This window comes from Neodiprion pinetum, chromosome 2, assembly GCF_021155775.2.
Source record: "Neodiprion pinetum isolate iyNeoPine1 chromosome 2, iyNeoPine1.2, whole genome shotgun sequence".
In the NCBI taxonomy this organism is placed as follows: domain Eukaryota; kingdom Metazoa; phylum Arthropoda; class Insecta; order Hymenoptera; family Diprionidae; genus Neodiprion; species Neodiprion pinetum.
The window spans coordinates 42190750-42204708 of record NC_060233.1 but is presented as its reverse complement, the minus strand read 5'-3'; the positions used below and the strand labels follow the sequence as shown (position 1 = coordinate 42204708).

The following is a 13959-nucleotide window of genomic DNA, read 5'->3' as shown; positions in this document are numbered from 1 at the left end:
GAAGAGAGCGAGAGCCCGATCCATGTAGCTGTTGCGTATCTTGGTGTTGACGGTTGAGTCGTGTCTGTGGCAGGTCCGTGTGTCACCGTTAGCGGATGCGTTGAGACAGGCCATGAAAAATCCATTTAATCCGCGCTTCACGTCAAGAATTACGATTTTCTGACGCGCGTATCGTATTCCTGAGATCCCGATACTTTATTTGCGTGCTCAATTGATGTGCAATAGTGACGACTGATGCCCGCAAGGCGGGGCGAGAATTCCTCTTTGTGTCGAAGAAGTAGTCCCCCGTCCAGGCAGGCTAACAGCGAAAAGATGCCCCGTCCACAAATATCAAACATGGAGGCTCCGACAATGTAACGAAAATTCCTTTAAACCGCGTTGTGTTTCGTGAGTTTTGAGTAGTCGTTACCTCGGTCAAAACAAAAATGGAGCTACGCGTAGGGAACAAGTATAGGCTCGGGCGGAAAATCGGGAGCGGTTCCTTCGGTGATATTTATCTAGGTAACTATGAAAAAAACAATTTCACAATTGTACCACGGATCGTCGTACCGATATTCTATGCACAAACAAAATATATTCATTCCCAGCCAAACTGGGCATCAATGTTAAGCTTAGGGTATCTTCAACTTGAGAGTTGAACTTTGCATCTTTTACCGCTCATTTTTACACAGAGTTTAATTATTCGCCAAAGTGGCATACGTTTATTCGCTTTGATTTTCACCAAATCGTCCTTCTTTTAACAGGGACGAACATTTCCACGGGTGAGGAAGTCGCCATAAAGCTAGAATGCATAAAAACAAGGCATCCCCAGCTCCATATAGAGTCGAAATTTTACAAAATGATGCAAGGTGGTGGTGAGTATGGATTTATCAACCCAATTGTTCATTCTTCGACAGGTTAACAAGCATTTTTTCTTAAGCAAAAAAATCCTTAGACTGTCAAAGTGCTTTGTTTGTTTGCTTCACCACAGCTGGTCCTCCAGGCGCTGCCCCTTCTCCTCGATACAATGCCACAAATATATTTCCTGCATTTTCATGCACATTTTATTTATAGAATCTAACCAAAGGAATCCATTTTTCATTCAAAACAATTATTTGTATCTTCTATACGATTTGGTTTAGAATTCATTTCAAATCGTCATTGTATCGCTTTCATCATCAATCTTCAACGAAAGAGGGTAGCGAGAAGAAAAATGAAACAAATTACCATCCACAATTCTAGAATTTATATTTAGCTTAACTAACACCAAACTCGAATGTGAAATACCTTACCTAATTACCTCATAACTTTCACTGGAAATTGGTTACCTAAGGTTTATGAATTGTTTTTTACTCTGATTATTTTTACAGTTATTGTTTTATTAAACTAGAGTTTTAACTTGATCTGACTTTTCAACCGTGTTGCATTTTTATTTCCACACTGGTTTCTTCTGTCATTTCGTATTGTCAAAATTTTTTCAGTACTGCGCGATGTACAAGTATTTTTTACTTTCAGTTGGAATCCCCACAATAAAATGGTGCGGTTCGGAAGGTGACTATAATGTTATGGTGATGGAACTACTCGGCCCATCACTTGAAGATCTTTTCAATTTTTGCTCTCGAAAATTTTCGTTAAAAACTGTTCTACTACTCGCTGATCAATTGGTGAGTCTAAAAAAATAATTATCCTTTTCTAACGACATTGAAAATTTAGCTTAGTCTATCGAACGAGAAACGTTCCTCGTCCTGTTGAAATAGCAAAAACAAATTCAGAAGCAATTTTCGTTACTATTCTAAACCAATTTTCTCAACGTTCGCCTTTAATACGATATCATGTCTACCATGCAACTCGCTATCTCGGAACACCTGAATTGAAACATGCTTTCACTGACATTAGACTTCACTTAGTGATACGCTCTACTTACCTGGCGCTCTAACTGGGTCATTGTGAGACTGGCTAATGTTACAAATAATTGTAAACTCTATGCTTTTGTCATCCTGTATCAAAAGTTTGACTTTTTCAAGCATGTTGTACAATGAGTCCTAAGTTGGCTGAGGAGTTCGTTGAGTCTTTCATCAAACAGCCAACTGTGTCGCTTGTACAATGTTACTATCTCTGGATATCCATTGCTTTTTCATCGGCAATTCAGCGGGCTTTGCAACGACTGTTCAAAGTCCAAGTGTAAATGATGTGTAGAAATTAACTGTGTTTATAAATCATGCATTCATATCTTTTTTAATGCAAAGGCTGTTGAACTTTAAACATAAACTCTGAAACTACATTTTCACTTATTCCATGATGAGCCTAGGGGAATATTTCAGAATATCAAATTTGCGAAAGGTCCATTGTGTCAGAAATAAAGTTTGATCTAATATCTTCATTGATCAAGTGCAATGGTAAATGATTGAAAGCATTTTGCATGCAATATGATTTACATAAGATGATTTTTAAGGTTGGGTCAGAATACTAAGCAGGAAATCATGGTTCACTGAGTTTTATGATACCGAACAGTACTTCAAATAATTAACTAAGGCAGCGACCCTAAAAGCATGTGTTATAGACCATGTCTGCATATACATTTAATATTATTACTCAACAAGCGTTTTGAGTTAGTATAAATATGTACAAATATAATTATCTTTTCTTACTGTGAGTCTCAGTTGTCATTGTAAATCCCTTGCAGACAATTAATTATTCACTTGACCTTTTTATCTTATATGATGATTCGATCCTTTGATGATCTCCGGAATGTGTTGCAGAGACCAAAGATTTTCTTACCTTTTTAGGGCAATATATAGTATATTTTAATTGCGCAATCCAATGGTTGTATCCTTTTAGTGATCCACATTGTTTTCTTTTTGAATATAGATAAGCAGAACGGATTACATTCATAGTCGAAATTTCATCCACCGGGATATCAAACCTGACAATTTTCTCATGGGCTTGGGAAAGAAAGGAAATCTTGTATATATCATAGATTTCGGTCTGGCCAAAAAGTATCGAGATGGTCGGACGCACATGCACATACCTTATCGAGAAAATAAAAACCTCACAGGAACTGCCAGGTTAGTATTTCTAAATTTCTTTATTACTAGCCATCATAACGCGATACTTGAATTTTTTAATATTTACGACTTTCACTCTGGACACCGTAAACTTAACCTGTAGCTACCAAAAATATAGTCAGTGTTAAAACTGCAGGTTGAATTACCAACTTCACTGTAAACAGCAACACAATGTGTTTTTCTATTTCAGATACGCAAGTATAAATACACATTTGGGAATTGAACAATCACGGAGAGATGATCTTGAATCGTTAGGTTATGTCCTGATGTATTTTAATCGGGGAAGTCTCCCTTGGCAGGGGCTTAAGGCAGCTACGAAGAGACAAAAATATGAACGTATCTCAGAAAAAAAAATGTCTACTCCTATAGAAGAGCTGTGCAAGGGTTATCCTGGTACGTGTTTAAGGAAAAGAATCCTATCACTTAAATCTATTTCATTTACTTTCGTTTATTTTGTTACAAACTCAATGTCGTTATATCAGCAACATCATAACAATCTAGGTTTACAGATCTGTTCATCAGTACTAATACCGATTGACTTATCCCCAGCCGAATTCTCAACGTATTTGAGGTACTGTAGGCAACTTCGTTTTGAAGAGCGACCGGATTACTCATACCTGCGTCAGTTATTTCGCACATTGTTTCATAGTCAGGGATTTACTTACGACTATGTTTTTGACTGGAACATGTTGAAGTTTGGTAACGCCAGGCAACCCGCACAGCCCTCGGCCCAACAGCCACCTAGCCACTCACAGCCCACTAATGTGGCACCTCCTAGTGGGACCAACAATGATCAGGAACATCGCTCAAGGTTCGTATATAAACTTGCTCTACAAAATATTTACGGGGCAATGAAGGTCGTCCATTTCTTAAATTGGAAGTTGTTGTTGTTTTTTTTTTTCTTTTTTTCTTTTTTTTTCTTTTTTTTTTATGTAATATTGTTCAGAAGTAGTTACTTGGTTTTTCTCTTCTCTGTTTGTATATACATCTGCTATAGAAAATCTTATGTAACCGATTTTCAATCAATTTTCTGTAATCCAGCAGCTTGTAAGTATATACAGAGATTAATCTGTTCTGTAATGTAATTCTGAGTAAATGGCCATTCTGTATTGTCGGATTTTAGTAGTGATGGAGATTGTGAAATACTGTAACTTTGACGTGTAGATTGGCTATTTGCATAATTCACTTATGTTTGCTTACCAATATCATAATTTTTAAAACACTGTTGAAAAATTTTTGCTCTTCTCTTAAGTTCCAGGCCTTATACACGACAATGTCTGGCAAATGCATTGGGTCTCGGTCCTGCGGGTCCAACAGTTGGCACTTCTAGTCGTCGCCAAAAACATGAGACGATGGACGCACGCGGTGATCAGGACAATCAGGACAAGAGCGACCTCCAAGGTAAAATACAATTCTACCAACAATTCTACGCGAATCAACAAAGTGGCGAGAGAAAAATTTCTAAAGACTTACACACGGATCGTTCTAGTAACTTAGATTTATCAAATGCAGCTTCTAGTAAACATCCTAGGAAGGATTCTTATCAATTTAGTACTTTCAAGTCATCTCCGGACACTAATTTACGCAAAGGAATTGACGAGTTACATGTCACGTCTTTAGATCTAGTGAACTTGAGCTCCGGACATCACGAAATGAGTCGTAACAGGTCTGAAGTTGAGACTGGGGCATCAGGCTTTTATCACCCAACAGCTTCTGTCCAAGACAGGAGCCCCAATGTTAAGTCTAGGCATTTAGATAAACAGAGTTATTTTTTTCATGGGCATAAAACTGAGAAAGTTGTAGCAGAGATACGGCGTGAGAATATTCTGCATGGCAAAGTAGGTTTATTTCATGACCAAGTTCAATTGCATAAACGTTTAGAGGATAGACGAAACAAAGTGTGGAATCCGTGTTTTGCAACGAACGTGGAATTGAACATGGAGGGAATCTTTTCACAGGCAAAAGTTTCTGATTCTGCTCAGGAAACTTTGGGATACGTGAACCTTGATCACAATGTTATAGATAACGTTGATGAGAACCTTGATACCCTCGGGAATGTTGTATTCGCTATAAAAGAACCAGTGGTCAGGGAAAAAAGTTCAAAGCTTGTGCCAGATAGTGGTTGTGTTGGAATAGAAAGTAATTTTTCTCGTCCACCTAAGGATAAAAGTTGTAAGAGCTTAGAGTCTTTGGAAAAAAGTCCAGATCACTTTGGAGCAGATGCCAAAAGTCTTAATTTCGTATCAGCGATGCCGACAAAAACATTTTTCCATAAGAAACAACATAGCCTAGATTCGTGCACACAAAAGTCAAAACAATCGAATGATTCTCTTACCAAAATGCATAAGCGTCCTGGTTTTTTTCAACGAGTTGGTCGAAGCTTGCATTTTTTACCCAAAGGAAAGGAGAAAGATCATGTGTTTCTGAGAGAAGATAAAAAAAACGAATTCCTGCGATCTGAGCAAGAGAAGTGTGAATATTTTCTACAGAGACACGAACAGGGTTTGAATTTTTTTGATCGAACTTTAGATTTGTCCGGTAAACGTGAGGGAAAAGCGAAAGACGATTCGGATTTTTTCCACGATCGTGACAAAGATGTCGATGATTTCGGAATAGCTGAAAAGGAATCAAAATATCGATTTTTTCCAAGCATTCGTAAAGATGTTGAATCAACTCGTCGAGGTATCATAACTTCTGTTGATGAACTGCTAAACCAAAAACTAGTGTTGAATAGTCAAGTAAGCCAAATTTGCAATGATTTATTTCGCCACGAGGACGTGAATAATGAAGATTTAGGCAATGTTTTTAATACCGATAACAAGGAAACTGGAGTGGTAAACACCACTTCTGAAATTCAATTCATAGATCGGGGTGCAAGCATCGTCACTCATGAGACTACAAGTGGTAACAAGGATAGCTTAGAAATTGGTTATTCTATAAGCCAGCATGGCAGATTTTACTTGCAGAATTTACAAAATACTAATGCCGAGGGTTTGAAGTTAAATGAAATCACCGACGCGGAAAAAAGACAACATTATGTGGATTGGCTTGCTCGAAAAGATTTAGATGCATTGAGCCAAGGAACAAATTCGAGTGATTCGTTGGGTAATAATAAACCGCAGCGTAACATGGACATTTTGAAAGGGATTCTCATGGATTTGTTTGTCTGCATTTGTATTTAATTTACTGGAGTTTTTCCCACCATATTAAGTATATATCCTGTCGTTTTAGGATTGTTAGGAATGTTCGAAGTTTCAAATCCATTTATGAATTTGAATATATCATGCGACACAGGCCACACGAACTTACAGATTTCTTGCGATTTTCTGAATTAATGAAGTTGCTGTTTGAAAAAATTTTTTTATTAAATATCACAGCTTCTTTGTTTGTAGCAGACATCGTGTTGTTTGCGTTTTGAACTGATGAAGAAATGGTTGTATTCTTCCTATTCAATTTTTGTTTAAAGTTGCCTTTGACGTGAGATTTGTTTATTATTATGTAGTTCGAAATAGTAGAGGGGTCTAACAATTAATAAAAGAATTGCGTTATGTTCAATCAATTGGTTTAAGGATATATAAGTGACTATTTTATTGAGTTTTAGACAGCTGTCTTTATGTACACCACGTAATAGATATTATTATATAAAGACTGTTTTGTGATGTCCCTGTTAGGTTTTAGTTGTAAGTTTTTGTAGTGACGTTTTATCATTTCATCCCGTTGAGTTCTAAGAAAATGATTATTATACTGCTGTGTTCTTATCTTCTATCGAACTAATGCAGTACACAATTACGAGAAATTATCTCTATATATGGAACACGAAATGTATAGATGTAATATTTTATATGAATAACAATTTGCTACTCTGCACGAAAAACATCATTTTGCACTGTGATCGGACAATTTTGCTGTTCAGGATCCTGTCGAAAATTGGTAAACGTATTCCAAAAGATGAGGACTCAAGACACGTAGGATTCATCAACATTAGTTAAAACTAAATCTTAAAAACAAAAGACTAAAAATTTTCACACCAATCATTATTCGTTTGCATTTTTTTTTTTTTTATTATTTTTAGACTGACCGAAAACATAGACTGACGTGCACAGAGGATAGCTGAAATAAGAATACAAGTTGACAACAAAAAATGTAATTATTGTATTTGAGCAAAACTTTTGAATGACTCACAAAGGTGTGTAACTGATTAGCTAATTATATGTAATATTAAGGGAAGTATCGAAACTTACTCTTCATTCTCAGCTGCATTTTGACAATTATTATTGCAAAATAATAATCGAAATAGTTTTTCTCTCTTCAGTTTCATCAAGTTTAATATTGTTATTTTTACTCACGTTTTTTTCTAAATTGTATAAAGTCTCTTAGCACACACGGGATGATACGAAACCGAAATATTATTCCCTATGATTATACACATGACTGATTTTTGTAAAATCCCTTAACATTTGTGCAATTGTTGAGACATTTTTGTGTGATATCGTTTTACAACTAATAATAGCTCTGGAGATAATAACTTTGAATGTAATCATAACTTGCATCTCTAAACACTGGCAGTGGAAAATAAGGATAGTTCACGAATTTTTAATTGAATTTAATTGACGAAAATAACTTTTCCTTGTTGCCTTTTATCGACAGCAACTCTGTTATAAGAAATCTTTAATATACGCTAAACACAAAACAAGTGTTCATTTTTATAAAATAATTTTACTCTTTTGAGTTTATTATAATTTTTATCATTATTATTACTATTATTGTTATTATTACTTATTAATATTACTACTATTAATTATTATTAATTATTATCGATTGACTTATGTAATTATCACATTAGTTTCTTTGTTTTATAGTATAGAAAGGCATTTGTTAATTCTTCTGTCGATTGGTACCAGATTAGTTTGAGCAGATATGAATGCAACAATCAGTCATCCTAGGACCATGCTTGGATTCAAACATCATAACACCACTCATCTTCAATTAGTTGTTTCTTTTCTCTTAGATTAATATATTATTTCTGCAATGATCAAAAGCTAAGGCTATTCAGGAAAACAAATTTGTGGATAGCAGGAGGAGTTTTCAAGGGTGGGAAAAAGTAAAATTATTCGAACTATGCTATTTAGAGCATAGAAATTTACACAACTTGCTTGAGTAGTGTAATTGAAAGCTTTGTTTTGCAATATTTTTATTAACGCCCGGAACATGTATCAAAGATATGTACGGTACAAAAGGTATATTTTCTTTCAGCTCGAATGATTTTTATGAGAATTAACGCGTTATTTGGGTTGTCTCATGGTTGGGTGCCAGGACAGCGCTTTTTTGTGTTTCGTCGATAAATAGCATATTTTTTTTCTCAGAAACTTTCAAAAGTTTCTTGGCCTTAAATTCTCACTGCTATCCAGGTCTGCTGTTCCTACTGTATATCCTTAGATATTACATTTTAATTTAACCATTTTCATCACCCACTGTAATCTGCTTACTTTTTATGATGCAAAAGTAGAAATAAATGTTTTTCCATTCAAGGACTGGTTTTTTTATTTATTTCTTACCATCAAATTTCGGATCCTAATCAGCATATTTTCAAAATTTTTCTCACTTGGCTTGAATGGAAAAACTCCGAGGCCTGAATTCTGAAATCAATTTATTAATTTTTCGCATTTAGTTCTAATTTTCGTTCATCACTTTATTCACAAGGCTATGAAATAAAAAATTACTCATACATTTTTTTTCCGGCAAACTATTCGCACAATTCTTGTAATTCACAATTTTTGACAATCAATAGTCAAGAATATTTTGACTTTCTAAATTCCATCATCCACCTTGTGACGTTTTCGTATTTTACACATTTTTAACATTCGTCTCACGAATCTTGTTTTTACTGAGGCTTTTGATTTTTCCATTTCAATTACCAAGCGTGAAATGTTCTTCAGAGAGTTTCTTAGTTTTTTCATTTATGTAATCAATCACTTGAGGGATCAGCAACGTACATTATTTTAAGGTAAACTCAGTTAAGACTTTGAATTTGCGTTCGTTCTTTGCATCTTTGTCCCAGTATAACTCACTAGAGAAATTATTAAAAACGAAGCATTTACTATACTTTTAAATATTTCATCAAATTTCGCACGATTCTGACATTAATTTCTAAGATCAAAATATATTCATGTGTGTGGTTTAATTTTTGATTAATTAAAAGCAAGACAAAAGAAAAAATACATTCCTGTGAAATAATGGAAAGAAGGCTGAGAATTTGCATACTCCGACTTACTAAGCAACACAATGCATGCTGAGATGTAAGGATTATTTAGTTGTGGTGTCTTTCAGCAGCTGGGGCTGGTGGCCAAGAGCGAAGGGTCAGTATGCGGCTTCATCGAAGTAACGCTGCTGCAGCTGCCGGAGAAATGCAGCCCAAGTCCAAGTGAGTTGCTTAACATTTTTTTAAAACGTTATCTATTATCTAATTACAGGGATAACTGAGATTGGAATAACAATATGGTGGTCAAATAGATGATAACTAATTTAATTCTAGTCTAACAGCACTATTTTGAAATGAAAAAAAGACAAACGGAATATTCATCGAAAAGATTCTTCCTACCTCCGCAGTAAAATTAATGCATGTTACGTCATTTTGACTGCCATCTCAAGTAAAGTACACCTTTAAAGAATTTCTTTTCGGATATTCTTCTAATATAGATCGTAGGTAATTGGATAACATGGTGATTTGATGCCGTGGCATGGTTCCCACTTGTGGTTTGGGTAGTCGAGAAATGTTAATAGTATCTTACCCAATAAAGAAACCCCTTGTATTTAGATTGTGGAAGTTTGGGACCCCCATTTAGTAACGGGAGTTGGTTTTGGTTTTGAAACGGTCTATGGTCTGTGTACTATACAAACGCATGTTTCTCATTGGCTAAATCTGTTCAGGCCTTTGAAATTTTCAATGTTTTCATATAAGTCTTTCCGATATACAAGGTGGTTCATTACAATAATTGATGATTATCACTACCAGATGTATCATAGTAGCATTCTTATTCATTCAAATCTTTCAAAACTATTTAGCAACACAATATTTTCTCTGCCAAACTGTCAGTTGTAGTTTTCTAAATACCAATTTGAAATTAAAATAAATCTATCAAGCATTGGTCAATGTTCACTCTATGATCAAATTTGCAACCAAAAGTTTGTGGGAATTTGGAAATTTCACTTTTCATTGTATCTATCACTATTGCTAGTGCTATTAAATTGAGAGCAATAACTTGACTGAGAGTAAGTGTAACTTTGCTTTCAGTGTGAATTTGTACAATTTTGTGGTATGCCAAATTCAAGTAACTAATTTTACTCGGATACATTTATCTGTATCTTTTGGTCACTGCTATATTTTATTACTCCAGTTTGACACTAATTGGTGGAAACATTGAGTAGTGAAACTCATAATGTAAACTGTACAATTAATCACCTTGTACGTATTAAAGAATATAATTACCTAGCAATAACCATGTACAATTACTTTTTGGCATCAAAATTCTAAAATTCGTTTTCATTTTTCTTCGTTGATTTCCAGGTAACCGAAACTAAGTCTCGCAATAAGTGATCGAACAGGATATGCAATGAAATGAAATAATAAGTGAAATGTTTAATGTGATTGGAAGCGGGAACCATGTTCCCGTAACAGTAGGACATACTGTGATTCAGTTACTGGTATAAACGCCTATGCTACCAATATATGTATCATCAATTGCTATCTTGGCTTGATTGCCTGAGTGACTTAATGAATTAAAAAAATTCACAGTTTGCTCCGTGATTTATATGCGGAAAAGATTTGACATATATAATGACTCACAATATGTACGTATGTTGCTAAATGTTGGTAGCGTATCGGCTATAACAATAAACGATAATGATAATATTGATAATAATAATAATAAGAATAATAACGATAACATTGATAAAGGTAATGAAAAGGGGTTTTAGGAAATGATGGGATAAGTGAACAAAGTCAGGTCGAACGGTGACGCGCTAATGTCGCTGTTTGTGTGTCTTTTGTTTTGGAAGCGCCAATGCGACGGCAATAGCACTGCCCATTCTGGTGGCCAGGCGGGCAAGCGTTCAGCACAACAAGTGAGCGCCAACCATTCTTCCAATCAGCACTCATCTTTGCCTGGCAGTCGTCAGAGTCGGAAGTAAACTTTTGAATAAAGAATTCTGCTGCACTAGGCCAGCAATATCCCTGCCTTTTTTATACCACACACATCACACACATACACACATCCCCAAATTCAGAAGAGAGAGTGTGAGAGAGAAAGAGAGTGAGCGAGAGACCGAGAGAAAGAGAGAGAGAGATTGAATTAAAGTTTTGTCGATTGAAAAGGAAAAAACAAAAAGCAAGACAAAAGCATAATGAATGGAAAAAAAAAAAAAATTGTAAAAGAATAGATTAAAATATTTCGAAATATAGTGTGTATTATAATATTAATTCATGATTAATACAAAATAAATTTGAGAAAGTCCAATCTCAGATACGAACGAATTAAGTGATGTTCAGAAAGTGTAGCCGTTGTTAACGTGTGATTTTGATTAAATGAACAATTGAATATGTGAAAAATTTCATCGTAGAGAGAGGTACCAGGCTCCTCCTTCTCTAAGTTGCTTTATCATGGCTGGTATTAAGCGAATGGCCTGCGTTTTCTTGTATAAATTATAGTAATAAAATGGTTGTATTACAACAGAATATGAGAAAAAGGAAAAAAGAAAAATAAACAATAAGCAGGATACTAAAACGGTGATAAGAAAGTTTTATATAAATGTATCTGTACACTAACGTATTTTTTCTATTGATTTTTTACTGTAGAATATTTTTGTTTTACATAGCACGGTACTGCACAAGGGTGTTGACAGACTGAGATAATTTGAAATAGTTGAAGAATTGTCGACCAAGAAAAGTCGAGCGAACGCTGTAACATGATTTCTGATTTTTTTCGAGCTAAGACTACCCGAATATTTTAAAATTTGCTCAGAAAAGTCAGGCAAATCTAATTATTTGGTGTGCTAAAGCTGGGGGAATTGGGTTTCAGACAATATGTTGCCACTTCGCTTATGAAAAATTATTCGAAAGTTGAGTCAGGTATGCTGCATATTTTTTTTTTTTTTTGTTTTCTTCTGCGTTTACGGGGACTTATGTTTACTTTGAATTTTCAAATGACCGGATTCTACTATTTGTCAATTTTTTAGTGATGGATAGTTGCTTCTACATTCTTGATTTAATATGAAAGAGTTGGAAAATAAAAGTGATTTGAGTGATAATTAAATGTGGACGTATTATAATAGATGCATAAGTTTTTTGAATGTGGCAACCTTAAAAATATTTTTGTTACGTTGGTGTTCTGTGAGAGAGCAGAGAGAAGCCTGGTTGACCTTTAATTAAAATATAAACGAGAAAGAAAGGAAAATATGTCATTAATTTTGTTTGTAATGTTTAACGATAATTATTGACGAACTCAAAGTTCTAGAATTCGAATTGAGCTACGATCGTTGGTAAATAATGAAGAAAAGAATGTGTTTAAGTGTATAACCCACTGTATCAAATTGATCAGTTTGTATATATATATACATCCATTATAATCAATTAAGGAATTATATAATAAAAAATGTACCACGAAACAGCCACAGATTGTAACTTTTTGTGTACTAAAAATTAAGCTAATCAATGGCTTCACGGATGAAGCATAGGTTTTTAATAGAATTTGAAACTATAAACGTTTTTAAGCATAATCAAGAATCTATCTAGCAAATATTTCATTTTATTTCAGAAAAGCTTGCAGCTTTTTGATATAAAATATTTATATGTATAGTAAGTATGTATATATATTATATATGCATACATACTGTATTATGATATACATTGCATGTCGTGTATATACATATATATATATATATATATATATATATATATATATATATATATATATATATATATATATATATACATATATACATATCTCAGATTAAAAATACAATATACATAAACTATTGGAGTATAGGGGAAGGAAGAGTGCTGGGTAAGCAGGAGTGTAATTTGAAGAAACCAATTGAATGTCTGCATTTATATATTATCAGGGATTTCTATTCGTGCAATTTTAAGGCTGTTACTTTTTTAAAGAAAAAAAGTATATTGATATGTAGATTACCCACATCTTAGATCTTATGTCAAATTCAAGGTTGTTATTTTTGCGTTTTTTTTCTACAGAACCCTTATTTGTTGAAATTGAATTTGAAATAAAACTGAGTATACTTAATTTGTGCAATTGATTATAGGTTTCTTATTACGGTATCTATTCATGTTTGATATTCATGTTTATCACAGAATAATCAATTTCTGTGCTCAACTTTTGCCAGTTTATCATAAAAGTTCGGGCAGTTATGGTGAAAATTGTAGATTACAAACTGCGATAATGATTTTCATCAAATTTGTAACTACAGGCGTCCAAATTATTATCTACATTATTTTCAGTCACTAATCAACTAAATTATACTCTAGAATTTATCTAATCCTGTTGAACGGTGAATTCAACTTATTGCACTGTGTGCCGTTCTACTGGTTATCATGTAATTGTAAAAGGAATGTTAGCGAATTAGAGAGATAACACTGCACACCTGAGCGAAGTAAGTTGAATTCACAAAAAATTTTGAAATGTACCTTTTTCGAATTTAATCTTTTTCCCAGGCACAGAGGAGCTATCATGAATTTCTCCACGAACAAGCAAGCACTCAGCTTGACTTATTGAAAATTGGAAAGAAAGAGCAAAAGAGTAGTGTAACTAGTAGCAATCTTTCCCTAAACTTCAAAGTGTAAAATATAATCACGCGCATCTAAAAAACTGCAGCTTTTTTTCTCTATGTTCGTATGTTTTAGTAA

General features: G+C 34.2%; 2 protein-coding genes across 13 annotated transcripts; both read left to right on the top strand.

Moving 5' to 3' along the window:
- Window positions 1–30: 30 nt before the first annotated feature.
- On the top strand, window positions 31–12704 carry LOC124212594 (casein kinase I). Of its 12 annotated transcripts, none has more exons than XM_069133727.1 (9): window positions 31–501; window positions 744–854; window positions 1495–1643; window positions 2848–3044; window positions 3235–3437; window positions 3594–3855; window positions 4297–4445; window positions 9375–9465; window positions 11100–12704. In XM_069133727.1, exons 1-9 carry the CDS (start codon window positions 426–428, stop codon window positions 11167–11169), a joined length of 1308 nt encoding a protein of 435 aa, XP_068989828.1. In that variant the 5' UTR covers window positions 31–425; the 3' UTR covers window positions 11170–12704. The 12 variants fall into 12 exon arrangements, with proteins under 12 accessions (XP_068989828.1, XP_068989826.1, XP_068989827.1 ...); XM_069133725.1 differs by having other exon boundaries at window positions 9375–9466; window positions 11097–12704; XM_069133726.1 differs by having other exon boundaries at window positions 9372–9465.
- On the top strand, window positions 4453–6950 carry LOC138190479 (uncharacterized). Its single transcript, XM_069133723.1, has one exon. The coding sequence runs from the start codon at window positions 4697–4699 to the stop codon at window positions 6224–6226; it is 1530 nt and encodes a 509-aa protein (XP_068989824.1). The 5' UTR covers window positions 4453–4696; the 3' UTR covers window positions 6227–6950.
- Window positions 12705–13959: the final 1255 nt, after the last annotated feature.